Consider the following 27,605-nt stretch of genomic DNA (forward strand, 5'->3'; position numbering starts at 1 on the left):
TCCTCTTCCTCTACCTATGGTCTTATCTAGGATTCCAGAAACTAGCAGCCATTCACTAAAAGCCTGATAATGGCATCACCATGAAGTGGCCAGAGTCACAGGAACCAGAGAGATAGAACCCTGCCACACTGGAGCAGCACACCCTGGACTTTCTATCTAAGACCTGTTGAATTGGGGCGTGTGTGTGTGTGTGTGTGTGTGTGTGTGTGTGTGTGTGTGTATTCCCCAAGGAACCCCCACTAATGAGGAGGCTTTCTACCTCTCAGAGGCTCTTGGGGGGGGGGGTGTAGTTGGCCTCAGCTATAGTATCTTCCTGGTCCAAGACTTTTACACATGAGATCTGAAACCTTGGCAGGTCTCAGAGAACTATTCACTTCCCCCGAGAACTTAAGTTTCTTTCTATTTCATTTTTTTGTTGTCAGAGGTTTTCTTTAAGGATTCCCCAATATTAAGTGGAAAACAGAGAAACTTACTTTTCCAAAAGTGCAGGCAGTGCTGGGGAGACAGAGATGCTGCTTCTCCCGTTGGTCGATTCAGACTGGATGGAAACAGGACTGAGGATGAGTGAAGCAGCCAGGCCTCAGGTGATGCTGGGGAGGGCCTGTGAGTCTCCCTTCTTCTCTCCCCCCATAGCTTTTCAGTCTGCATTCTGAGGACCCAGCCTAGCAGGGAGCCAGCAGTGTTCCCCTGTCCTATTTCCTGAGGACCAGAAGGCCTCCCACCCAGTGCGGGTTTAGAATCCTTGGGACAGACTCACAGGCACTACTGCTCCCACAGGTACTGGGTTCCAAGCATAAACCTCAGGAGGTGCCTAATGTCACAACCGGCTCAAGCTGGCAAATGTTTCTGTGAAATTACAAGGGGCCCCATGCTCGTCTGCTGCAGTGGGTATGGTCGAAACATAGACTTTCTACTCTGTGCCCATGCAAAAATCACCCACAGTGGGGTACACAGTACTGGTCCAATCCAGAATTCTGGGGTGGGACCCATGATCAGGGTGGTTTCAATGCAAACTTTGTGATTTTAAAGTGTAGGTCTCATTGTCAACCCCTCATGTAAAGGTATACATTTAGAAACCACGTATGTATGAAAAGATCTGTTGCCTTTTTTAGACTCTTCAAAGAATTTTTTTTTTTTAGTTTAAAAAAATTTTATGTGTCTGAATGCATGTCTATGTACCATAAACTTGCATTGAACTTGGAGGCCATATTAGGGTGCTGGATCCCCTGGGACTGGAGATACAGATGGTTGTGAGCTGCCATGTGGGTGCTGGGGATTGACCCTTGGTCCTTTGGAAGAGTAGCCAGTGCTCCTAACTGCTGAGCCATTTCTGCAGGACCTTCAAGTTTCTTTTTATTGGTGATTTGGGAGTTTAAGTTCATTTCACAGACAAAATACTTATAAGGTAAAAGAAATTTAACCATGGTTGCTAGCTATGGGTACATGGAGCTCAAAGTGACTTGACTAGTTTCTTTCACACTGAACCTCTCTCTGTACAGCTGTGCTAGAATGCACAATGATTAGAGAAATCACTGGTGTTTAAAATTTTTAGAAAGAAGTCACTAGATTCACAAAAACTTTAGGTGTAGAAAAGATTTTCTTATATATTGAAATTGTCTTCATCTAGAATGAAATGGACATTTTTCTCTGCCTTTCTTTTTATACCCTGTAGAAATATTTAAAAATAAAGAAAATTTAAATGATTTGTTTTATCATTGTCCAGAAATAACCATTATTGTGATGATTAATTTTTAATTATCAACTTGCCACAGCCTACAGTCACCTGGGAAGACAGACTCAATTGAGGAATGGTCCAGATTAGCTTGGCTTGTGGGGGGTTTCTAATTAAAGTAAGAAGACCCAGCCCATTTTGGATGTGATTGATGGCTGAGTCCCTGCCTTTATATACCTTTATGGATGGATGATAGTCTGAAATTGTAAGCCAAATAAACCCTTTACTCCCTAACTTTATCTTTGTGAAGATATCTTATTACAACATAAAAATTAAATTTCACATGCTTTCTTTCATGAACTTCTATTTTTTAAAGTACATTTTAAAAAGTACAAAACAGAATTATATTACATATGCTCTAATATGTGTGTTTATTTTATATAGAAATGGCTATTTCCTCTCAATAAATCATGGGTGATAACTCTACAGAAATTCTTTATGATGATATTTACAGTTTGCTGCCAGTTTTCTGTTGATAAGCAGTGGACTACTTTCAGGATTTCATTGTTGGAAACAATGGTGTAGTGATTTAGGACAGGATAAGACCCAGTTCATGAACTCCAGCTCTGCAATCAGTTTTACCTCATCTATATCTGACAAAACTCCCACTGTATGCCTCGAAGGTGCTTTTAAAAAAAAAAAATCATACCCTCCTTAAAGAATTACGGTTTTGTTCAAAGAGGTAGCTGCTCATGTGTTATACTTCCTAAGCCGTCTGTGCTTTGCTTGAGAGCAGAGAGATCTCTTCCCAGAACCGTGAGAAAGATTACACTGGGCTGCTTTGTGGCACTCTCTCTATATTGTATGCTGGAAATGTCCTGTCCCTGCTGACCTTGTCCCCATCTACGACCTCTCCATAGTAGTCATGTGAGGGAAAGGTGGAAAGGGCGGGCAACACCATACTCACCAGAGCTGGGAGGGAGGGCATGGATGAAGAGCTCGGGGCTTGGCCAGGCAGGTTCAGGGCATTAAACTTGGGAACCACAGCAACGCTGACCCTCCGGCGGGGCATGTTCTGTGGGAAGAGAAGTGGTTTAGGCCTCCTGCCTTGAGAAGAACAACAGTCTTGGTTCTGAGGGAATTAGGAAAGCTTGTTGACTTCTAACACTCAATAGGTAATTTGGTTTGGGTGTAGGATGATGTTAGGAATCAGTGTGGGAAGAGTGAATCAAAGCTGACCCAAGTTTTCTGTTGGTCATGAGTGATCTCTCAACACAGCCCCATTTTACATTTTGAGACTCCATTCTCTGAGTAGCATCCTAGATAGTGTATAGAAACTGTCTATGGCAAAGCTGAAGTGTATGCATCATTTCACATTAAGTTAATGAAGGGCTGGGAAGACTACACCTGAATAAGAAAGATGGGGTGTCAGAGGCCATGTGAGCAAGTGTGAAAGCTGAATACCATGCTGGTACCCATACGTCCAAGAGTGAATGACCACTTGGGTGACCATGAAAACTTCTGATATGTTTCTTCTGGGAGTATTGGAGTTTCTCAGCCATGCATACCTTTCCCATCGTGAGGGACATAGATCGAGTCGTGCGAGGAACCCCGTCTTCTATAGTAGGAAACAACAGAAGAAAGTTGGTGTGAGTTTCAGGTTGGGGACCAACAGGACCAGACGGGGAGAAATTAAGCTAAGCTATGCATGGGTCATAAATGGCCTTGTAGGAATGGCTCAGAAATCTAGGCACTGGGGATCCTTCATTGTCTGATGCTTCACCCTCTACAAAAATCATCTGTAGCAAGGGGACCAACCATCTTGACTAAACATTTATTCTAACTCCGCCAGACACTACAAGAATCCCCCATCTTGGGTTTCTGGGCTTCATTTGAAGTGTCTCTGGGATCACTCAGGATGGTATGTGAATAGGACTCTGCAAACTTGAAGCATTCCAACTCATTCCGTATTCACTCAAAGGAGGGACAGTTGGTGACACTATAAACAGGAGGATGTGATGTTAAGAGTGAAAATTCACTAAGAGAGGTCATTTCAGTGTGTTACCTACACCATGACTCTGGATAAAAGAGGCTTCCACTTTGAGAACTTTTTCTCCTTTATCAGGTATCTCAAATGACACAATTCATATCCAGTGTTCAACACCTGCATGAGAGCACGACCAGAAAACAACTGGATACGCGGAAAGTGTTCTCATTTTTCAAAAATGTAAATCTTGACCCTTTAAATATATTTTCAAATATGATTTGTTCAATATTATCATCAAGGTCAGTTGGGTTTGGTTCAGTCTCACCAGCATCCTGGAGCCTGTATATCTGTCTGTCCTCCATAGCCTCATATTTTAAGTATGACCCTTGAAAAGCATATAGCTATATATTTTTGTTTTGTTTTGTTTTTTTAACCTGAGGATCTTGGTCAACCAACAGCTTCACATTGTCTATATTTCTTGTGACCATTAACATAGTTGTATTTATTTATGTCATTTCATTTTCTATACTTTATTCACCTTGATTTATTACTTGATTAAATAATCTATAGTAGGCACCAACAGAAGAAAATAGGTGTGAGATTCACCACATCACTTTTTTTTTTTACAATTTTTTATTGGTTATTTTATTTGTTTATATTTCAAATATTGTTTCCCTTCCCAGTTTCTCCTCCACAAACCCCTATCCCATTCCCTCCCCCTGCCTCTATGAGGGTGCTCCCCCACTCACCCACCTAATCCTGTGTCACTGCCCTAGTATTTCCCTACACTGGAGCATCAAGCCTCCACAGGACCAAGGGCCTCCCCTCCCACTGATGCCAGATAAGGCAATCCTCTGCTACATATACAGCTGGAGCCACGTATTCTTCCATGTGTACTCTTTGGCTGGTGGTATAGTCCCTAGTACCTCAGGGGGTGGGGTGGGGGGATTCTGGTTAGTTGATACTGTTGTTCTTCCTATGGGGTTGCAAACCCCTTCAGCTCTTTCAGTCCTTCCTCTAACTCCTCCATTGCAGTCCCTAGGCTCAGTCCACTGGTTGACTGCAAGCATCTGCATCTGTAATGGTCAGATGCTGGCAGAGCCAGATCCAGAAATAAACCCACACACCTATGGTCACTTGATCTTTGACAAAGAAGCCAAAACCATCCAGTGGAAAAAAGACAACATATTCAACAAACGGTGCTGGCCTCAAGTGGCAGTCGGCATGTAGAAGAATGCAAATTGATCCATTCTTATCTACTTGTACTTGATTATTTTCTAATTTCTTTCCCACTCTACATATTTGTTGAGAAACTATCCATCCTAGTTCTAATCTTTAAAACATGGCTTTAACTTCTGATATTACTTGGCTTTAAAGTTAAAATTGGAGCTGGAAAGAGGGCTCTGCTACTAAAGGCTAGGCTTGCAACCAAAAAATACATTTAAAATTAATCAAGATCTCCAGGCTTTTCCTAAATAGAACTCAAAACAATAACTCTCGCTAACCTTAGAGGGCTAGTCACCATTTTTATGTCACCCTGTGTATCCCTAGTTATGTGTTATTCATCCAATCTGCTTCCTGGATGCTTGTTTGGCTCCACCCACATACTTATGAATATCCTTGATCACCATTCTACCTTGTATACTGCCGATCTGAGATCCAATTCCTCCAACAACCCTTGTATATTTTTTAATTGTCCTTTCAGCAGGGGCCTATGAAAAGACCCCTTTCTTACAGTTATCCCCAGCCCTAAGCCTTATATGACCACCCTTTATTTCCTCTCAGTTCTTTGAGGGGCCAGACCACTGCATTCTGGTGCTGTTGTTGGTCTTGAGAATTGTCATCTATTTACAAATGTTCTTCTCATTACTTTTAAGATCTTCACTTATCTTTTCCTTTCCTTTCCTTTCCTTCCCTTTCCTTTCCTCTCTCCTCTTCTCCCTTCTCCTCTCCTCTCCTTTCCTTTGTGTCTGTGATGTACTCACCTGAACATGTGTGTGAATATGTGTGTGTTCATGCTTAAACAGGCCAGAGGTCAACATTTTTTCTCTATCTATCTTAGTTTTTGAGACAAGGCTTCTTACTGAAGCTGGATCTTGCTCCTTCAGCTAGACTGGCTGGTCAGAGAGGTCCTGGGATTTGCCTGCCTCAAATTCCTTAGAGCTGGAGTTACAGGTGTGCACCACCATGCTTGAGTTTTGTGCAGGTGCTGGGGATCCAAACTCTGGTTCCCATGTTTGCACCCACCAGGCCGTCTCTTCACTCTGTATTTTATCTTTTTTGACATTTGCATTTTGTGTAGATTGTAGTTTTTCCCTGATAGACTTCACTACACTGCTGAATCCAGTGATTTGTGTCTTTCTTCAGCTGTGGAAGATGCTAGGTTATTTCTTTGAAAGTTTTCTGTACCTAATTTCCCCATTATGGACAATGTGGCAAAAGGATTGTAGGCTCTCCCCCATACCCTGTGTCTCAAAAACCTTCTTTCATGTTTTAACCACTGTATCCATCCGACTGCATTTCAGGTAACTCTTTCAAATCTTCCAGTCAAGATGAAGAGGTTAATACTCTGGAAGGGTGGTGCTCATCGGATCAGCAGGAAGAAAACCAGGGTCACCTGCACACTAGTTCTTATGGGGTTCAGGCCAGATGTGACTTAGCTCATCCACAACGCCATCCACCATACCTTCTAGGGAAGGTTTGCTCAACCGTGGTCAAGACCCCTTTGGGGATCAACCAACCTTCAAGGGGTTGCATATCAGATATCTTATATATCAGATATTCATGTTCTGATTCATAACAGTAGAAAATTACAGTTGTAAAATAGCAATGAAAATAATTTTATGGTTGGGGGTCACTATGACATGAGGAACCCTATGAAAGGAAGCTGCATTAGTAAGGTAGAGGACCACTGCTCTGGGGGATGGAAAATAATACAGAGGCGAGGAATTCAGAATACTGAGAAACCTCCTCTCCCACGGCTATCACACATACCAAGTCTCCCTCACCCCTGACTTCTTGTTTTGCAGAGTTCTAATTCTGTCATAACTATTATTTGATCCTGTGTTTTCCATCTGCTTTTCCATGTTTCTGCTGATTTAAAAATTCTGATTACTTGACTATCTGACGTTCGGAGGTGCAATCTTATATTTGGTGGGCCTAATGATTTGTGTTCATGGTGGACTGTTACGCTGTGTATATGCACTGTGTGTGCTGATGCAGGGTGTGCCTCTCCACAGTGGCTGACTGTGCTCCTGGAGACCTCCTCCCGCTGTTCTTTCCAATTCTCCCCAGATTACACCACTGCAGCCGTCATTCATGTACTTTCTCTATGAGGAAGGAGAAAGTATTTTGTTTCCTCCCAGGGTACAGGGTGAAAGAGGCAAGCTTCCATATTTACTTCTCTGATGGCTGGTGAGGGAGGCTTTTTATTCCTTGCAGAGATTGTCTCAAGGCACAGTCCCCAGACGGTCTTAGCTTCTAGTGCACATGGAGCTCATGGTCCATGCTGGCACCAGGGCTCAAAGGTTGCTCTCACAGTACTGAGGCAAACAGTTGTGGATAAGCAGGGCGGCTCTGGCTCCAGCAAGCTGCAGGGTCGTCGTGGTTTCAGTTCTCTTCTTGGTTCTGGCTGTTTCCACTCCCTTCTTGTGGGTTCAGCTGTTCTTTCAGACGCCTTGCTTTATTTTGTCCAGCAGGAAGTTTAAGCATTTTGGATAAAGGATTTTTAAGTCTTCTAGTCACTCCAAAAAGCAGAACCAGAAAAAAAATTCTCTATGTGTGAAGAGTTCAAATACATTTCCAATCTTGCAGCTGGGGATAACCAGAGAATTTATAAAATAGAAGTATAAATGTCTAACAAATGCAAGGAAGGACATCAAACTGTGAATCAAAACTATGAGATAAAGCAATTTATGTTTATAAAATTATAAATATATTTCAGAAGAGAGAACAAGTTTGGTGGTCAGTGTATAGCAAATCTCAACCACTAGCATAACCCACTAAATGACTATGTCAATGAATTACTTGAAAATAATTTATTTATAAATATTTACTTTCCCTAATCTAGTAACATTTTAATTTCATTAGCTTTTTAGTTAGCAAATTAAAGAATATATTTTATTATAACATTTCACACATGCATGTCATTGTACTGGCTCATATCTGCCCACCTCACTGCCCTCCTGTCTCTTGCTCACTGGTCTCCTTTCCCTCTACAAATAGTCCCCCCTCTTTCTACTAGTATTTATATTTCTAGAAGTTTGTTCAAGGAAAATAATCCAAAATGCAGATAATCAGTATGTTGCATGTTCCAAAAATGTGGTCTTTATGAGCAACTTATTTTTTTTAATCAGGGATATTTTATTTCACTACAGTCTTTGAAGACTCAGCCATAGACAAACCGCCAGAAGTCATGTAAAGGCTTTTTTTAAAAAAAAAAATATGCTGTTTGGGACTAGAGAGATATCTTAGTGATTAAGAGCACTGGCTCCTCTTCCAGAGGAGCCAGCTTCAATGCCCAGCACCCGTATGGCATCTAACACCTGTCTGTAACTCCAGTTCCATGGGATTTGACACTAATGCACATGAAAAAAAAAGACACTGTTAGAGAATGGTCATGGCATATCACACAGACACACCTGCTGACCTAGATTCACCAATGCTCATCTCTGCAGCAGCCACGGCGGAGGAAGAGCTTGGAAAAACTAAAGTGGGACCAGATATCTTCAGCCATTATTCTTTAGAAGACTTGGCTCTTGACACCCTTTGCTCTGGCTGGCACTTTCCCAGCCCCCAGACTGGATCGTGGGACTCTACGGAGCCCATCTCACTCCATGAATCTGCTTGCTGTATTTCCTGTGGGTGGGTGTGGTGTATGAACATGCATGTGTGTGTGAGGAAGAATGTGCCTACAGAAGCCAGAGCGCCTCCCTTTATTGCTCTCCACTGTATCTTCTGAGACAGGGCCCTCACTGACCTTGGAGTTCACCATTCTCTAGACTAGCTAGTCAGCAAGCTTCAGGGCCTACCTACCTCCTCCTCCTCAGCACTGCAGGAACAGATCTGTGTGGCTGTAACCAGCTTTGCACACAGGAGCCAGGGATCTGAATTCAGGGCCTCATGCTTACATGGCGAGCACTTTGCCCACTGAGCCATCTCCCCAGCCCAAGAAGTCTCCTTCCTTTTGTTGTAGCACTAGGACTGGGGCTATGTCATGTGGGGCATAACAAAAGTGCTCAAAAAAGGATCTCAGAATGGACGAGTGAGACCCCTGAGTAACTGATTCTCCCATAGAACATTTTGGGTTTTGTTTTAGACAGGCTCTTGTCCTATGGTCCAAGCTGGCCTGAAACTCACAGTAATCCCGTCTTTGCCTCCCAGGTGTTAGGATTATATGATTCCACTGTGATGACAATCACTTCATCCACAAAATTCAGGTACATTGGTTTGCAGGAGACATGAGCCTTGTACAGAAATAATTACCCGAACATGCTAGGATTTTCTTGGAATCCACTCCCCATTTGTAGCAGAGAGCAGTTTGTTAGGGGCCCAGATCCCTGTGGCTGGGGAACCTGGCTGCCGAGATCTAAGCAGACAGCCCCGAGCACGTGTACATGGCCTTTGGACTCTGGCAAGTCTCACTGATATCCCCAGGAAGCTTGTGGAACCTCCTGTTTATAAAGGGTTTCGGTCTGTTATACTTTCCCTCCTCCTGTTCTTGGTAACACGGATGTTTGCATTCCGCAGGAGTTCCTGATGTGACAAGCTGTTTGCTCCAGCTAGCAGCCTCCTGGACCAGACTTACAGTCCTGGCAGCACCCAGGGAGGGATTCCAGTCCATGCACTGTCATCTTCCTCCTGGACTGAGCAAGAGCCTCTGAGCTCATCTTTCCGTACTTCAGCTTTGATACTCTGCAAACACACGGTGCTCGCTGAAGTCAGAGTAGCACAAACATAAAGTATGGATATGTCCTGTGTCATGCTTCCCATTGACTCCCTGTTCCTACAGGTCAAAGGCATAGTTGCTAGTATGGCCTGGAAGGTAGTCTTGATCTGCCAAGGTTTACGTTCAGCCTCTCAACATCACCCCAGCACTGCAACCTGTGTCACATAGGTTGTTTCCTCCTGCTCCCCCCACCCTCAGATCTTTACACACACTGCTTTCTCCACCTGGAAGCTGGTTTTCTCCTCCTCCTCCTCCTCCTCCTCCTCCTCTTCCTCCTCCTCCTTGTTTTACTTTAAAACCCTGCAGAGATGACCTCCCTGGAAGTCTCCATCCTTGACTTCCTTGAGCAGACTCAGGTGGGCCCTTCTCTTTCTTCTTACACCAATTTGCATAGAACTTCTAAAACATTAAGGAAAGAGTCACTGAAGCATGTGTCTTACTACGTATCTGCTATTTGTCACAGGAATAGCTCACTCACTTAGCTTAGGCCTTTGTTCTGCCCCACTGCTCAGACTCCAACCCTGCCCTGGATTGTTGCAATATTCTCACAAATACAGAATGTCCTCTGGTTCTGCTCTTTTGGGTGACTGGAACAATTAACTATCCTTTGACTGAAATGCTTAAACATTTCTGCTGGACACAATGAAATAAGCAGTCTCATGAGTTTGAGGCCTGCTGGGACTAGGGATGCTGATTTGCTCCAGTTATGTAAGTGATGTACTACGCCTGAGAGTGAGGCACTTCAATGGTCATGCATCCCTGATGGAAAGCCTTGGATCCTTCATGCTTTCTAGAATAAGGCCCAATTTCTTAACATGTGATGTCCAAAGGGGGACTCCCGAGGGGCGTGGAAATCACAGAGTATGTTTGGCATCTGCCACCTTGGTTAATCACCAAGAGTTGGGAGACCCTTGGTACCTTTTATGTTTCTGATTCCAGGACCCCATCCTCACTGGAGCAGTGGCTGTAAAGGCCCCCATGAGTGGCTCTGGGCAGAGGTGGAGGGGTTTCAACCAACCAGATAAAACCCCTGAGCTGTCCTGATCTCTGAGGCCCAAGCCATGGGGGACCTGACCTCACAAAGAGGACAGGAGCCTGGTTCTTACCAGAGGGCCCACAGCTGCGACTGGAATTCTGATTTGCGAGTTTCTTAAATTCCATGAGCTCAGCATGGTCCTTCTCATACGTTCTCTTCAGATTCTCCACATACTGCATCATCACTTCCGTGGCCTTTGACATGCGCTTTTCCTGTAGGGAACGAGGGCACAGGTGCATGGGGAGAGCTGAAGAAAGGCACCAGCTACACTGCTCGGAGCTCAGCCAAAATCAAAAGGCTGCAGGGACCCTCATCAGACAGGATCAGATCCTGAGAGTTTGTTGTCTGTGGCATTGGGCTGAGAGGTGTCATGTCCTGGGAGAAGAAAGACACAGCCAAGGGCTGTAAAAGGTAGGAGAAGGAAGGGATTGATTTACTCTGGGAGAGAGTAGATGAGGATAGCTTTCTGCATGTGGCCTGAAGTCACCGATGTGGGGTATAGGCACATGGACATGGGTGGAATAGACAAAGGCCCAAGGCCATTAAACTTCAAGGCCAGAGCCGGGGCAGTTCCTCACAGGACTTAGATGAGAAGATTTATCCTCCAGATAGCAATCCTTTAGAATGAAAGCGGGCACCATTCCATACTATGCTGGGACATGGAACACATCCCAGGGCTTCTACAAGTCAGCACAGCACTTTTATATGAACTCCTGCTTCAGAGAAAAGATCAATAAGCTGCGAGTTTGCTGGGGAGAAGCTCCCTAGGGCTGGGTAATGAACGACTTAATGTGCTAGATGAAGGAATCTTGACTCACTGTGCAGAAAAAGAGAAATTACTGATCATGGTAAAGTGAGGGATGATTGAGTCATGAACGGAGACAGGACAGATGTGAATAAGACTTGTAGCTGGGCAGTGGTGGTGCATGTCTTTAATCCCGGCACTTGGGAGGCAGAGGCAAGCGGAGTTCAAGGCCAGCCTGGTCTACAGAGTGAGTTCCAGGACAGCCAGGGCTACACAGAGAAACCCTGTTTTGAAAAAACCAAACCAACCAACCAACCAAACAAAAAAGACTTATGGAGTGAGAGCTACAGGAAGCAAGTGTCTAAGCTGGTCCAGAGGAAGTAGGGAAGAGAGCAAGAGCTGAGACACAAAAGATGGGGGTGAAGGGGCACAAGGCAGGGTGGGAGACCATAAGGCAGGGTGGAGACCACAAGGCAGGGTGGGGGTCACATTATGAAGGATACAAGCCAGGTATGGCGGTGCATGTCTGTATCTTAGCACTCAGGTAGTCAAGGCAAGAGGATCATGAATTTGAGGCCAGACTATACTTGTTAAACTCTGCCTGAAAGTAAATAAGCAAGGACTAGAGAGATGACTCAGTGGCTAAGAGTACTGGCTGCTCTTCCTGGGCATTTGGGTTTAGTTCCTAGCAACCACATGGCAGTTCATAACTAACTGTAACTCCAGTCCCAGGGGATCTGATGCCCTCTAGCTTTTGTTGGTGCCAGGTATGCACATGGTGCATAGATAGATATACATGTAGGCAAAATACCCACACATATATAAAAACACATAAAAATTTAAAAACAAACAAGTACAAATAAAGAAAAGAAGAGTCAAGGCAGAATCAATAACATGGAGAACTAGAAATATATTTGGAAGGGTTACATACGACAGAGATGGGGTTTTTCTTTTTCCATACTCCCTAGAGTCCAGAAGAGGACCCATCTTAGGCCCTGTCTATCCTAGAGGGATTTCCCTATTAATGTCCCACTGCCATGTGGGACTGAGACCCACCTCTTCCCTAGCATCCTTCTGGTGGTGGTGGTCCCTGCTGGGCCACTTCCTAGGTCACAATGCTGAGTCAGCCACCCTTTCTCCAGAAAGACACAAGGGTGGGTCAGCCCCGTGGTTTGACCACCTTTCATTCCGCAGACAGTGCTTACAGCTATAGCCTCTGCACATTCATTCACAAGCAGTACAACAGGAATGGGGGCCGCAGGGAACAGAACATTTATGTGCTTTCCGTGAATTTTGTCAGACCTACATGGCAGACACCATGAGCAACTCTAGTTTATAGCCCAGCACACTCACATGTGGAGAGCTGTGAGAGCCACTGTGTAAATGAGGGACAGAGCCTGGAAGGGAACTCCGGCAGTGGGCACTTGTGTGGAGGCTTTATGTGCTTTAAGTGGCCAAAGTAGCTTCAAAGTAGCCAAGGAGGGGAGTCTGACCTGGGCCAGCACCTGGCTCTGCCACTCACTCACTAATGCTAGAATAACTTCAGTATCCCTGACCCAGAATGCCTACTAAAAACGTTTGGCATTTTGTCAGGTTTTGGGAATATTGCATGTATATACATATGTATATGTATATATATATAGGCATTCTGTTTCACATATACCTTATTGTGGTATATGTGGTACATGTGGCCCACAGATATGTTTGTACATTTTTGGTGGATTTTGACTGTGTCTTGTCACAGAAAATTGGTTGTTTTCTACTTGTGACATAATGGAGGCACCCAAAACATTTGGATTATTTTGGATTTTCCACCAACTAGAAGCTATATCTTTCTGAGAATATTCACCTTCACTGGGGGTAGAGATGGGGTACAGGGGCCACTTTGTAGGGTTACCGGGTATATTAAATGAAACAGCACTTTTTCCTGTGCCCAACGCTGGTTCAGTAGAAGCTGAGCATGTGTTCTGTGAGAACATTGAAGAGGGAGAGGCTCCCCAGTCACATACACTTACAAAACACACAGGAAAAGCTCAACAGCCTTCTTCAGGGAATTCTCTAACTTAACTACTGTAGATCAGCTCTAAGAAAGGTGGTACACAGTCTACCTCAAGTGTCAATGTCCACTGAAAACAATTTCTGAAGGAATAATTCAAAGGTTTAGTTGGCACCAAATATATTGGAATATCTCAACAACCTATATAGAATGCCTGGCCTAAATCAGTCATCAAGAGGTGGCACCTCTCTGTTATGGTTGCATATTCTTGGCCCAGGGAGTAGCACTATTAGAAGGTGTGGCCTTGTTGAAATAGGTGTGTCACTATAGGTGTGGGGCTTTAAAGCCCTCATCCTAGCTGCCTGGAAGCTAGTATTCTGCTAGCAGCCTTCAGATGAAGATGTAGAACTCTCAGCTCCTTCCACACTATGCCTGCCTTGATGATAATGGACTAAACCTCTGAAGCTGTAAGCCCAATTAAATGTTGTTTTTACAAGAGTTGCCTTGGTCATGGTGTCTGTTCACAGCAGTTAAACTCTAACTAAGACACTCTCCTTGCCCCTGTTTGTGTCATGGTGCTAATTACTACAAGTAGAACAGTGCCAGCCAGCAAGACCAAGTGCTGTGGGGCTCACCTGACGTACAGCACCCACCACTTCAGCCCGGCTGGAGAGGCGGGCAGCCAGACGATGCAAGACGGCAATGTCTTCCAGAAGCTTCTGATAGGTCTCCCGGTGTTCGCAGTGGTACCAGATGTTTGCTGAGGACTGAGGGACAACAAGGAGCATCATCCAGAGTCCTCAAACTGAGAGCCTAACCCTAATTTTGGTAGGGGGATGGGCCCTCGGGAAGTGACTAGGTCACTAGGGTGAGGCCCTTACCAATGGGATTGCTGCTCATACATTAGGGGCCACAGAACTTTCTCTTTCTTTCTACCATGACAGGCAATGATGAGAGGTTGTCAGTCTCATTATAGCCTCAGTGTGGACCTGACCATGCTGGAACCCAGAGCTTGGCCTTCTAGTCCCCAGAGCTAAGGGAAACAATGTGTTTGTTGTTTAAACCACCAGCCTATGTTAATGTATTATAATAGCTTGAGCTGACTAAGAAAGCATACCAACCCTGAACTCATTTTCATGAGACAAGCCCAGGCCATGGTGTGGTGTCTTCCAGATACAGGAGAAGCCCAATGGAGACACACTACATCTGGCTGGCCTGAAAAGAGTCATGTCTAAGCCAACCATCCCCCTCCTAAGGAGCTGCCAGGGCACCTGATTCCAAGCCGTCGGGACCTCTGCCTCAGTCCCTCCCAGCCCTTTGAGGAAGACTGGGTCTTGGATCCCTTCTCATTCCTGGAGACTACTTTTCTAGTGAGAGAAATGGGCCCGACCCTTAGAGACTGTTGCTCTTCAATTACCGTAATGGAGGCTTTGAAGTTTTCCAGTTCCTTCTCAGTGTTCTCCTCCGTCAAGTTGCGTTCCCTTTCAGCCTGGTTAATTCTAGACTCCAAGGTGTAGCTGTCATTTCTAAAGGCCAAGGACAGTTGTACAAACACGTTCTGTTGGGAACAAGAGTGCGGTAGAGGTGCTGGGAGGAGTCACTGCTGCCAGCAAGGCTGCAGGTGGGATTCTATCTAGCTCAAGCCCTTTTACTGGGAACTAGTCCCCAAGGCCCCCATGTGCAGATGAACTTCCTTTGACAGTGAAACACACCAAAATGGACAAATGGCAACCCTTGAGATCCAGGCAAGGTCTTTCCCAGGACCAGAGGCCAAATGTAACTATGAGACATTAGCATTCTGCCTTTCCCTAAATCAAGAGTGCCCGTGTTTGGGTTGAGAGAGGCCTAGGCCAGAGCTGTGTAAGCAGTTTGGACTCACACTGGAACTTATTGCAGGCGGGATTTGGGAGGTCTGCATCAAACCTCCATATCTGAGATGTGCCAGCTCAGCAGCAGACTTGTGAACTTACAGCAAACTTCCATTTCTAACCCTGTTACCTCAAATTTCTACGTCACCTTTAAGTAACTTCCCAGAGATTAGACAAGATCAGGTATGGATCCAAAATGTTCCAGTCCAAAATGAAGCATGTCATACAGGAATGATTTTTTTTTTTATTTTTAAAAGTTTATGTGTGTATGGATGTTTTGCCTGCATGTATGCCTGCACAGCACAAGTGCAGAGGCCAGAAGAGAGAGTTGGATTTCCTGGAATGAGAGCCACCATGTTGGTTCTGGGAATTGAGCCCAGGTCCTCTCAAAGAGCAGCCAGTGCTCTTAACTACTGAGCCATCTCCAGCCCCGCAAGGATGAACTTTTTAAAGGTGCAGGTGATCAGATGTGGAGTTACCACTCACCGTAGCACATAACTACTGAGGAGGAAAAATAGACAAGTGGACTCCACACGAGAAATAAGAAGGGAGGGAGGGAGGTGTTCCAGTTGCTTCATCTGCCCTGCCTGAAGCAAGTGGGAGCAGCTGTCTTTCTTCCGTGTGTGTGTGTGTGTGTGTGTGTGTGTGTGTGTGTGTGTGTGTGTGTGTGTGTGTGAACAGCATGCATGCAGAGGTCAGAGAACAGCTTCCAGGAGTTGGTTCTGTCTACTGTGGTCATGATGTTGTCAGACTTGCTGTTACTCACTAAGCCGTCTCACCACTTCATACTCTGGTCACTGACCCCACCTGGCTTCTTACGTTCATCTAACATGGCCAATGGCAGTTATCTCCAAACAAGAACTCCTCCTAGATGAGAAGGGTGGTTCTATTGAAAATGACCCCTTGCTGACTATCAGGATTGTGAATTGTAAACCTTGCTACATTTAATCCCACAACAACTCTCTGGAGTGAGGACACTTAACACCCATTTTACAGGTGAATAGACCAAGACTAGAGGCATCATTAACTTGTTCAAGGCGACACATGAATAGCAGAGCGAGGACTTGGCCTTAGAATATCTGATTCCCAAGTCTGTTTTACTTCTGCCATGCTGATGGCTATGTTAGTACACATCTGAGAACAGGACCTGGCATTGAGCTGGCATGATCTCCCATAAATGACAGCCCATTGATGAGGATTCTCTCTCCTACCCAGCTTCTGTCTATGAGCAGTTCTCAATGCTTAGCTCTCTATACCTGACACGAAGGGTCCTGAGACCAGTTGGAATATTTGTATCCAACTCAATATTGTTAACCCCTGAGTCTGGGAGCTTGGGTGAGCTGTTTTATTGCCCAGCTTCTCTTCTGCTTTAAGCCTTGCTCTACCTACTTTGCTTAGCTCCGAGGAGATCAGCTGCATGGGGGTGAGAGCCGTGAATGTGCTGCAGTGGTAATGTCTGCTTCAAGGGTATCGTGTTACTTGATAGGGTGTGGAATAGTTGTCTCAGGTTGTCTATAATCCCTTGCTCATCTGCTCCACTTCTCCAACCCTCCCTGACTCAGCTTTGCTACATTCTTGTCCATCTGTCCCTTCACCAGAATGAAAATTCTCAGCTCACCCATCACCCAGCATTGGGACAAGGAGGTCAAATCAGGGAAGGCCAAGAGCTTTCACACTGTCGGCTGAGTGAGCCTTCTTGCAACCCAAATTCTCAGGAGGCAAGTACCTTTGTTCTCCATGCCAAAGTCTGAAGTTTGAAACATGGCCACATTTTAAAATTTTGAAATAAATTGGTATATTTGTAAAGTCTCCTGGCTAAGTTTGTATTGGAAGCTCACCCATCAAGGGAGATCAACAGTCTTTGAAGGTGGCAGCTCCAGCAACCTTCTTACCTCTGACCAGATTTGTCAAAATGAATGGAGGCAGGCTTGGGAAACTCAATAGTGGCCAGGAACATATATCCAGAACATCCCTCAGCCACTGTTTTCACTCTTGTATAAAAACATTAGGGCCACAGGGTGGAGGAAGGAATGTGTGTATGCATGTCATCAGAGACAGTCAGTACATGTCATAGAGCCTGTGAGCCACTTACCTCAACTTCCTTTTCAGTGAGTGGAGGGGCACTGTGAAGAAGAAAAAAGTACAGGTAAATGCACTAACAGGCCATGCACTTCCAGAAGAGGAGTGAGCAGAGCTGGTAAAATGAAAAGATACTGTCTTGTTTGTCCTCCCTGTCATCTGTGACCACTGACCTTAATAGAGGAGAATATTAGACGTTGGGGTCAGCACCCAAGAACAACCACTACAATCCCACTAAGTTCCAGTTTGCTCATATGTAAAATCAGAATAATAGCATCTATATTGTATAAGCCATATATATATACATGTTCATACATACACATATATATGCATGAACACATGTGTACTGTGTGTGCAAATACAGTCAGCTTTCTCAGCCACATGTCCTATATTTCTTTAACCCACCCACATATTGAAAACTTTAAAACACACTGAATATATATAGAATTTTCTTTCCAGACTTCTTTTGGCCATATTCTCTAAGCAACAGAGAACACCACCTATTTATATGGAATTTACACTATATTGGATATTATACAACAAGTAGAGATTATTAAAAGTGTTGGAGGGTTGTAGAGACATATATAAGCATTGTGCCATTTTATACAAGGTCTTGAGCACTTGGATTTTAGTATCTGTGTGATGTGCGTATGTGTGCGTCCTGGAACCAATGTCCACTGCAGGGCAGTGGGACCCTGGCTAGTATTACTGTTCACCCATAGGCTGTGAGAAATCAGAAAACACAGATGCATTTGTCATTTTCAAACTGTGTCTGAGGTAAACTGTAGCGTTCCAGGGCTTCCCTAGCTCTGTAAAGTCAGATCCTTCCTTCCTAGACTCTGAGGACTGTGACAAACATCTATTTGTTCCAGAAACATCTATTTGGTGAGAAAAGGGTTGGTAGAGCTCACTGCAGTAAGAGCCTCCAAACTCTGGAATCTCCAAATCTGGAACCTTTTAGGGTTCCTGAGCAGTTCCCACAGCCTGTCCCAGTCAACGGATTCCTTATCTGCACAGCCACTCCATGTGGCTGCCTGTGCAGCCCTTAGTAACTAAAGTTGGCCCCATTGGAAGCCCAGATAACGTAAATACCACACAGGCGCTTTCCTGTGCTGGGTGGGGAGACCAGGAGGGGTCCAACTCGCGTCACAGGACTTGGCGAGCAAGCACGCCATCAATAACTTCTCAGGAAACACAATTTTCCTCCCTTCTACGAGTACGAAGAGACCCTGAGAGCAAAGGGAGAGGGGTCAGCCATCTCTGTGAAGGGCTGGTTCTCACCCTTGACCAAGGACAGCAAGAGCCTTCCTGTCAGGATGAGACAGCAAGACCCTGTGGCCATCAAGCCATTAGAAAACAGACCATGGAGACAAACAATAACAAAGATGCCTCATGCTTACAATTCTTGTCACAGGCCCTGTCCTCTCCGGGTCAACATGATCTCTCGTTGTAATGCAGAGCAGGCACATACTGTCTGGGCAGCTTACTAAAGTGCTTAGAGTGTGCTTCGGACATCTAGGTTCATTTGGCTATTAAATGAAAACTACATCTTTCCAGAAATAATTAGGCAAGCTTATTTTTCTACTTCAGTGATTCACATTCTACTTTGAGCTATAAAACACACACAAACAGTAAGGAACAGGGAGGTGTGGTGTAGGTCAAGTGGTCACATGACACAGCCAGTTCTTAAGGCAGAGCTCTGGACCTGCCTAGGCAGCAAGGAGGCAGACCCATGGGCCTCCAAGACAATGCGGAGTAATGGTATATCTCCTCAGGTACACAGTGTGCACTCTTTTTGAAATCTAAATTTTATTAAATCACAAGAATTCTTTATAGAACCAAGCACCTTACCAGGTAAATGATCTGTAGACATTTCCTCCCATTTTGTGAGTCGCTTCCCACTTTCTGGGCAGCATTGATGGCACAGGCTTTTTATTAAGATTATGATGATCATCATGATGACTTATTTTCCACCTGTTCTTTTTAAACCTTCTGTTTGTGCTTTCCTGCCTTACCTGGAGCTGTGGACTAACACAAGCTCATAGCTCATGAAGATTGCTTGCCTCTTTTCATCTAAGCATCCCATGGTATTACCCCTGACATTTAGGTCTGCAGTCCATTTTGAGCTGGTGTTTGTGTATCATGGTACTTCACTGTTTTCTGTGTTTTATGTTTATGAGTACTCTATTTGCATGCATGCATGGATGACAGAAGAGGGCATCAGATCCCATTACAGATGATTCTGAGCCACCATTTGGGTCCTGGGAACTGAACTCAGCACCTCGGGAAGAACAACCAGTGCTCTTATCCCCTGAGCCACCTCTCCAACCCCTCTTTTGCATGTGACTCACCAGTTCTCTCCCTGACATTTATTTAAGCCACTTCTTTTTGTTTGGAAAACTATTCGCCAAAGCCTTTGCATGTGTGACTTCTTCTTGTCACTGTGACCTGGATTCCTGACTACCTTGTCATAAAGGTCTTTCTTTGACTCACTTCCCAGTGTCTCACTTAGATCGTTCTCTGGGTTGCCCTGTCTCATGGTACTCTTAGAAACTTCTCAAATCCCCACTTTTTGCTTTCTAATCCAGCTGTCAAGGATGTGTTTTGCGCTGACACTGTCCCAAGCCCTGCCCACAGATGGTCTTATTTAGTGCATCCCGCCAATGTAGATCACTTACGACTCTTCTACAGTCAATGAAGCCAAAATTCAGAAAGGGAAGGGAATTTTCTCCCTGTGAGTCTGGGGGCCTTTTTGCTCAGTTCTTCACATAATTTTAGATGTTGTGCATCTCTCTATATACTGTCAGTCTCCCAGGTAACTGGTTTATATGGATTGAAATGTGTGTCCCCTGGCAAGTGGTTTGAAATGTATGTTCCCAGGCCCAAAGCCCACCACTCTCACCTATTGTGACCCTCGTGTCCTCAAAGGTTCTTGCTGTGAATTTCATATACTCTTGGAGTTGGAAATACCAACATGGCCCATCCTGTGCTTTGTGTTTTGGCTGCATCAGCCCTGACTGAACCACTGGACTGCATCACTTTCAGGATGAAAACCAAGACTGATACTCCTCTGTGTTTCACCCATACTCTAACATGGGGACCCCCTGAAAGATCTTCGAAAGCTCATGTCCTGATTTACCTTCCAGTAAGTGACTTGTGAACCCTAAGTTTGCGCAGCAATATGTCAGAAATGTTGGGCATCACATCCAGACCACTCTTTGATTCGTCTTCCTCAGCTGCTGGGGCATGTTCAGATGAGACCCCTGAAAAATAAGAGTTTTCCTTATAGAATGCCTGTTTCAAATATTACTAGTACTATTAGCAGTCAGCTTCAGGTCCCAGGAGAGCTATCAACCTTGTAAGCACTTTGTTATATACCAGAGACCTTATTGTCTTCTATCTTACTCTACCCTCACAGTGGCATGAAGAGCTGCTTCTTAGTCATCCCTTATTACAGGTGGATAGCGTAAGGCTCAGTAAAGTTGGTAGCTTGCTGAAGATTACAGGCATAGCAAATGGCACAGCCTGATGGCAAACCAACATCTATCTGTTCCCACTTGTTTCTCCCATAATCCCCAGTGTCAAGTAGGATGGTGTGAAAGCATTTAGATACTGGTTTCTGGTAACGGGAAGCTGGTTGACTCTTTTGTTATGGTGTTTGGGGAAAACCTCTCTATTTGGCAGACTTTTAAAGAGATCTCTTGACTGATAATTTTTCCCAAATAAATTCAAAAGCACCATCTTCTAGCTCCTACCTAGATATCAGCAACCGGTTTGCCACTAGATAGTAACAGAAGCGGGTATTTTCCAGGATAAAGCTAAGGTCATGAGCCTTGTCATAGGTCTCAGAAATACGGATGTCTGCTAGACAGCAGAGCCAACAAAGAGCATGTGCTGCCTCCTGAAATGATGTAGGATTGTACCCAGGAAACAGAAAGAGCAAGCCATAAATCTCTCTTCTACTTGAGCTGCTCTCGTACTCTCGGCAAACCAGCTCTTTTCTGGATCTGACTCTTATTTCCCAGTAGCTCTTTGAGAAATCCTATGGTTCATGGTCTCTAGTCCCCATCCCATGCCTATACACATTCTACCTTGTTGCTGTTTGAGAGACCCAGATGGACTCCAGCAAGTTTAACCCAGAACACTGGCCAACGCCCTGGGCACTGAACTTCACATCCACACAAAATAGTCTTGCTGTGCTTTACTGTGTTCTCACAGCATATTTAGGGTGGAGTAAAAACCTCAGACACCTCTCATTTGAACCACCCTCAGGCTCCCTATCTTGATCTGTGGTTGTGCTGCATTTACATGCAGCTGTCTACCTCCATTTTTTATTGTCTGCCATGACTTTTGACCTAGCAGTGTTCCAACTTGCTTGTCTGTTTTCCAGAATTGTAGGCCAGACTAGAGGTCAGGACAGAAGGCAGAATTGTACCAATTATCTGGCTGGAATTAAGACTGGGATTCTGATTACCAAGGGAGAGCCAGCAGGGAGGGGCAGGGGACAGTTGGGTTCAAAGTAAATATGTTTCTAACAGTTTGAGTCTTTTCAATAACAGAACGGTATTGCAGATTCTTCGATATTTCAGTTATTCAAATGAAAGCTGCAGGGCCATCTGTCATGGCCAGTACTACATCTCTAGGTGTAACATTAGACCAGAAGTTCCTGTAGCTACCTGTCAACTCTTGGGTTTTCTGCTGGCATTTGTTGCTCACTGACAGCTCCATGTGTCATCTGTAGCCTTGCTCTGTATCTATGCACCTCTGCCACACTTAGCAGAGAGCCAGTTAAGCAGGAGGCTCCTGAGGATGCTGTATGTGTGTCTGAAACATCAAATCTAATGCCAAGTGAAGGACACCAGGGGCTCTGCCTAAAACATTCCTCTAAGTTGAAGGAAAATGAAAGGAAGAAGGAGGAATGAAAATAGAAAGGAGAAAAGAAACTAATTAGGGCTACCAGCTCTTATAAAATAGCAGTGCCATACATAACTGGATACTAGAACCAAATACCCTTTCCCTGAATGCAACTAAATTAACAACCAAAAAGGATAATATCAACTCTATATTTGCCAACAATGTTTAAATACAGAAAAAAGAAAGTATTGAGAATAATAGTAATGGCTCAAGACAGAATTTCCTAGAAATAAATGGGGTGCTCCCACCTTTGATTCCCCTGACTTCCTCCCTCACAGAACAGGGTTTTTGCTGGGTTTGTTTGCTTTGAGTTAGAGTGCCACTATATCGTACAGGCCAGCTTTAACTTGCATAGATCCTTTTGCATCAGCCCGGCCTCTTGCATGCTGGGATTACAAACATGCATCTCAACACCTGGCTTAAGAATGGATTCTGGGAGTGGAGAGTTGGCTCAATGGTTAAGAGCACTTGTTCTTACAAAGGAGCTGGGTTCTATTCTCAGCACCCACGTGGGGGCTCATCGACTCCTCAAGCGTCAGGTATGCATGTAGTACACACACACACATGCAGATAAAACACTCATACGAACAACATATTAACAAAATACATTTTGACAGGAGGTGGTATACACCTTTAATCCCAGCACACGGGAGGGATCTCTGAGTTCAAGGTCAGCCTGGTCTACAGAATGAGAAAGAGAGTTCCAAGACAGCCAGGGCCACACCAAGAAACCCTATCTTTAAAAAAAAGAAAAAATACATTCTGGATAAGGAAGCTTCTAAGAATACAAGTGCACAGAACAAGAAAGAGTGGATAGAATAAGTAAGTAGGCAGCCTGCAGAGGAACGGCAGAAGGAAAGTTTCCCTAGAAAGTCCTACGCTCTACCTACCACACTCTACCATACCAACACTGCCAAGAAGAGGAAGAGAAAGTGCTGCCTGTATTGGCATTTAGCTTTCCCTGCCTAGAAGGAGGAAAGAAGAAAAGAGGGAATGGTACCTGGTATTATATCAGAATTACTTGTACAGTATGTAGGGGCTTACCAGACGGGAAGATTTAAAACAACTAAACAAGTAAAGCAAGCTCTTCAGATGGAGTGAGCAGCAGGAGCCATATGGAAAGCTCCAACCGAAGCTCCACACGAACCACTAGAGAATAGCACAGTGCTTAAGACCTTGATTTGGTCTCTCCTATTCTTCCTTTGCCTGGCTGAAGAATGAATGGCTCCTGGGAAGGAGTGAGTCAAGTCTAGATGATAAACATCTGGACAGACTCTCACTACAGTTCCATCCTAAACTGGTGCTCCAAACTTCGCTAATCTCCAGCTGGAGGAACAGAAATATCTCAATTTGGCATAATAAACTCCAGTTTTCGACTCTGACCAAAGTTATAGAAAAGAAGCAGAAAGCCTACAAATGTTGCTGCTAACGGCTTTGTCTGAACTTCCTCTTTCCTCCCACTCAAGCAACAAAGATGTACCCATGAGCACCCAGTCCTCAGTACTGAGCCAAGAGGACAAAGAGATCTCAGAGGCTGCAGGAGGGAGTGAATGAAAACTAACCCTCCTCCCCCGACACATTCAAAGAAGGAGGAGATCCCGGTGGAAATGTCCAGATCACAAACAGATGAAGTGGAAACCAATGACATGGCAGCAAGACAAAAATACTAGAGTGAAAAGAGGAAGGAAAGACGGAAGGTAGAAAGGAAGGAAGAATGGAAACACACAGGAGGCAGATGTCAGGATGGACACATAGATGCAGGGAACATAGGGGAAAGGAAAAACTGCATTTCTGTGCAAAATATATACTGTAACTGCTTAACTCTAGGAGAAATTAGAATCTGAAAAAAATGAGAATAAGAAATCAGGACAAAAACCAGGATTATGACATGTAAATAAGGAAAACATCTGATAAAGAAAAAAGAAATCAGGACAAGATAAGAAGACCACACACAATGGACAAGGATTCTAATTAAGGAAACAAATTAAAGACCAAGAATGGAATGAATAAGAGATTGAAAAAACAGAACTAGTCAGGGTGTTAAAAAAATGAGGACATATAACATGCACAGTTTTACATGAATTAGTAAGGAGGACCAGATACATTGAACGATCATAAAAAATGTAAAGAGGGAAGGAAAGATTGAAGAAGGCAGGTTCTAAGTTGAGCCCTATTGACCCTTTCATTGAACAAATAATATATTCAAAGACATAGTAGAAGAAACTTGTAATCAGTGGAGAGGAGAGATGAACTCAGAGATTGACTATACATATGATGCTTTTCTTTTCTTTTCTTTTCTCTTCTCTTCTTTTCTTTTCTTTTCTTCTCTTTTCTTATAGGCATGTTAATAAAGAAATGCTACTGTTATTATTCCTAACAGGAAAGAAAATACATATGCAGGGAACATGAAAGTTAAGGGATACAGGAAACCAGTGGGCCTTGGGCTTCTCTACAATGCTGAATGCAATGGGGTAACATTTCATAGAAAGGAGTTAGCCAAGAAATTTATAGTTATGCAAGCTATTGATAAATAAGATGTTTTCAAATATGCTAGAACTCAGGATACAGAATACTTCTGTCGGGCGGTGGAGGTGCACGTCTTTAATCCCAGCACTTGGGAGGCAGAGGCAGGCAGATTTCTGAGTTTGAGGCCAGCCTGGTCTACAGAGTGAGTTCCAGGACAACCAGGGCTACACAGAGAAACCCTGTCTTGAAAAAGCAACCAACCAACCAAACAAACAGAATACTTCTGGTGCTTCCCAGGAAAACTACTAAATAATAAAGTCCAGCTAAACAAAACATAAATCAAAATAAAATGCTTAAGGATGGTTAGCCACAAGGAGGGTGCTATAATCTTGACAACACACAGAGGAGAATTCAGCATCTTGTCAGGCAGAGGAGGGAATGCTGGAAGAAATTTGCTGGCAAAGAAAATATGTAATGAGATGTTCTGCTTTTTCTGTTTTCTTGCTACTCCATCCTTAGGGTCTTCAATCTTGGAAAGACTGCCTCTCCAGGGCTAGCTCAATGCAGGAGACCAGAGGAAAACTCTCTTTTGGGTATACCTTTCATATTTAAACCAACCCAGTCAACCTAGAACCTGTATTTCCAACCATCTCCTTTATCCATCTCTCATATACCAAAGCAATATCCATCCTGTCCAGCATCATCAAGTATCCAACAATTAGACACCTCTCTCCTTTTCAGAGCCTGCTAAAATTACTCAAACTTTCTGACTCTAAGCTTACTCAGGGTACCCACTCTGCTCAGCTCACTTGTTGCCATGAAAACCCCATTAAGATCCGTCCCACCCACCTTCTACCCCATAGCTGACCCTGGTTCTTGTCTATTTGGCCCAGAGGGTATACTGTGCCCCCGTGTTAGGGATCTGTGCATATAAACTTCTCTCATGACTATTATTTCTGGGTCTATGTGTTCTGCCATATGTGACCGACGCTATGCTGTGTAAAGAATTTAGGACAATTACTCCACACCAAAGCATTAATGCCAGAAAAATCCACAAGCTTAAACCCCTAATACATTTCCTAGTACATTGTCAAAACTAGTTTCTCCTCCGTGGAGGAAGTAATAACAGAGATTCAGCAAGTCCTACAGTTTCACTTCACTTCGACTCAAACTCGATTATATTGTAATGTTTTTATCTTGAAGGGTACATCTAGTCTAACCTCTTTCCTTCCTCCCTACTCCCTTCTGTATTTGTGGAAAGGGGGACATTTTAGTACAACAAGGAAGTTTTTACTTTCTCCTATCCTCCAAGGCCAGAGCCACTCGTTAGAATACATTTCTTTACATCTGTCTTCTCTGGAAGGCATCTTCCTTGTGTGAGACATGAGACTGTGACCCAGCCTTGAGCTGTGTAGAAGAACAATTCACCTTCCTCAGAATCCTGGTCCAGACTTCCAACCACTCTGTAGACATCACCAATTTAGATACAGAGAATAAAAATTGTTCTAACACCACCATTCATGGGACATCAGCCACACATTCCATGCTCTTTCTTGTTGGCTGACTACAGTTGTTCTGCTAAGCGGGGGAAACTGAAGACCAGTTAGGATTTGTAGATCTCCCAGAGCCAAGCTCATTCACAGTAGAGCCAGGATGTAAAAATGAGTCTGTCAAATTGTTGCATCTCAGCTGTGTCCCCTGGGCGCTCAATATGTTCAAATACAGATACTTGGTCTTCTCAAGGGAGTTGTCCCTACTGAGATCTGAGACTGGTACTAGCACCATTGCCCATGCACACAGATTCCTGGTGGTCTTCTGTTACCTTGCTTACTATGTCCTGCCATCCTCACCTCCAAATGTCTTTCAAACTATCCTTCCACAGTCCTGTCATCCCTTGTTCCTCACCAGACCATTTCAATATTGTTTTACAAGGTGTCTTTTATAAAGGGATGCCTTCAATGACAATAATTGGAATGAGGTATTCTCTCAATGGCAGGGCCTGGGCCTTTATAAATTCTATCTCTTGGGCAGTGGCGGCGCATACCTTTAGTCCCAGCACTTGGGAGGCAGAAGCAGGCCTATTTCTGAGTTCGAGGCCATCCTGGTCTACAGAGTGAGTTCCAGGACAGCCAGGGCTACACAGAGAAACCCTGAATTAAAAAAAAACAAAACAAACAAAACAAACAAACAAACAACAACAACAACAAACTAACTAAATAAATAAATAAATTCTATCTCTCATCTCAGGCCAGCTGTTGTAATTTCTTCAGAAGAATTAGGCTGGAATGTAGGCTCCCTTTACTGTAGGGTTCTCTGGCACACCAAGTGTCTTAATTAATTACTTGGCCCTTAAGGCTTTCACCCTCCCTGACCCAAGTCCACCACTTCGGACTCAGGGTCACATCAGGCACCAGAGATGTGCTTTTATTCCTTCTGCTCGCCCTGCCTGGTGTTTCTCTTCCAGAGCAAAGCTGCCCCTCCAGCCTTCGTTGACTCACTCCCCACTAAGATAGCTGCTTCTTCCTCCTTGTTCCCAAGAGCCCCTGTTCAGTTGAAGTTGCCTTATGATGTATTGTAGTGACTCTGTCTGCCCTTGGGTTTCCTCTCACAGAGAGTGCAGGTGAGTCCATTTATTCATGAATTATTTCCCTAATTATTGAGTACTTACTATGTCCCAGGCAAGGGGGCTAGAGCCAAGGATATATGCTATACTGAGCAAAACTTTCACACAAGTGTCCCTTTCAGAAATTAGTGTTTAAGAGGACAGAGATTATTGAATATGGGAAAGATTCCCAGGTAGATCAGTCTCTGAATTGTCCTTCCTTTAGTCTCTGTTCCATAGTCTCTGCTACATAGTTAGTCCTTCCATGGGTATTTTGTTCCCCCTTTTAAGAA

General features: G+C 44.2%; 1 protein-coding gene across 6 annotated transcripts in view; it reads right to left on the reverse strand.

Annotated features, from left to right (window-relative positions):
• Mrvi1 (murine retrovirus integration site 1 homolog) overlaps window positions 1–27,605 on the reverse strand; it is a 137,019-nt gene that overhangs the window by 16,552 nt on the left and 92,862 nt on the right. For all 6 annotated transcript variants that reach the window (XM_031387878.1, XM_031387876.1, XM_031387875.1 and 3 more), the window contains 8 exons: window positions 20,470–20,593; window positions 17,344–17,374; window positions 14,801–14,941; window positions 14,019–14,150; window positions 10,713–10,854; window positions 3,241–3,290; window positions 2,640–2,747; window positions 474–538 (listed from right to left, as the gene is read on the reverse strand). In XM_031387878.1, the coding sequence (XP_031243738.1) occupies window positions 474–538; window positions 2,640–2,747; window positions 3,241–3,290; window positions 10,713–10,854; window positions 14,019–14,150; window positions 14,801–14,941; window positions 17,344–17,374; window positions 20,470–20,593 (793 nt within the window). The remainder of the gene's footprint in view (window positions 1–473; window positions 539–2,639; window positions 2,748–3,240; window positions 3,291–10,712; window positions 10,855–14,018; window positions 14,151–14,800; window positions 14,942–17,343; window positions 17,375–20,469; window positions 20,594–27,605) is intronic.

Source organism: Mastomys coucha, unplaced genomic scaffold (genome assembly GCF_008632895.1).
Source record: "Mastomys coucha isolate ucsf_1 unplaced genomic scaffold, UCSF_Mcou_1 pScaffold21, whole genome shotgun sequence".
In the NCBI taxonomy this organism is placed as follows: Eukaryota; Metazoa; Chordata; class Mammalia; order Rodentia; family Muridae; genus Mastomys; species Mastomys coucha.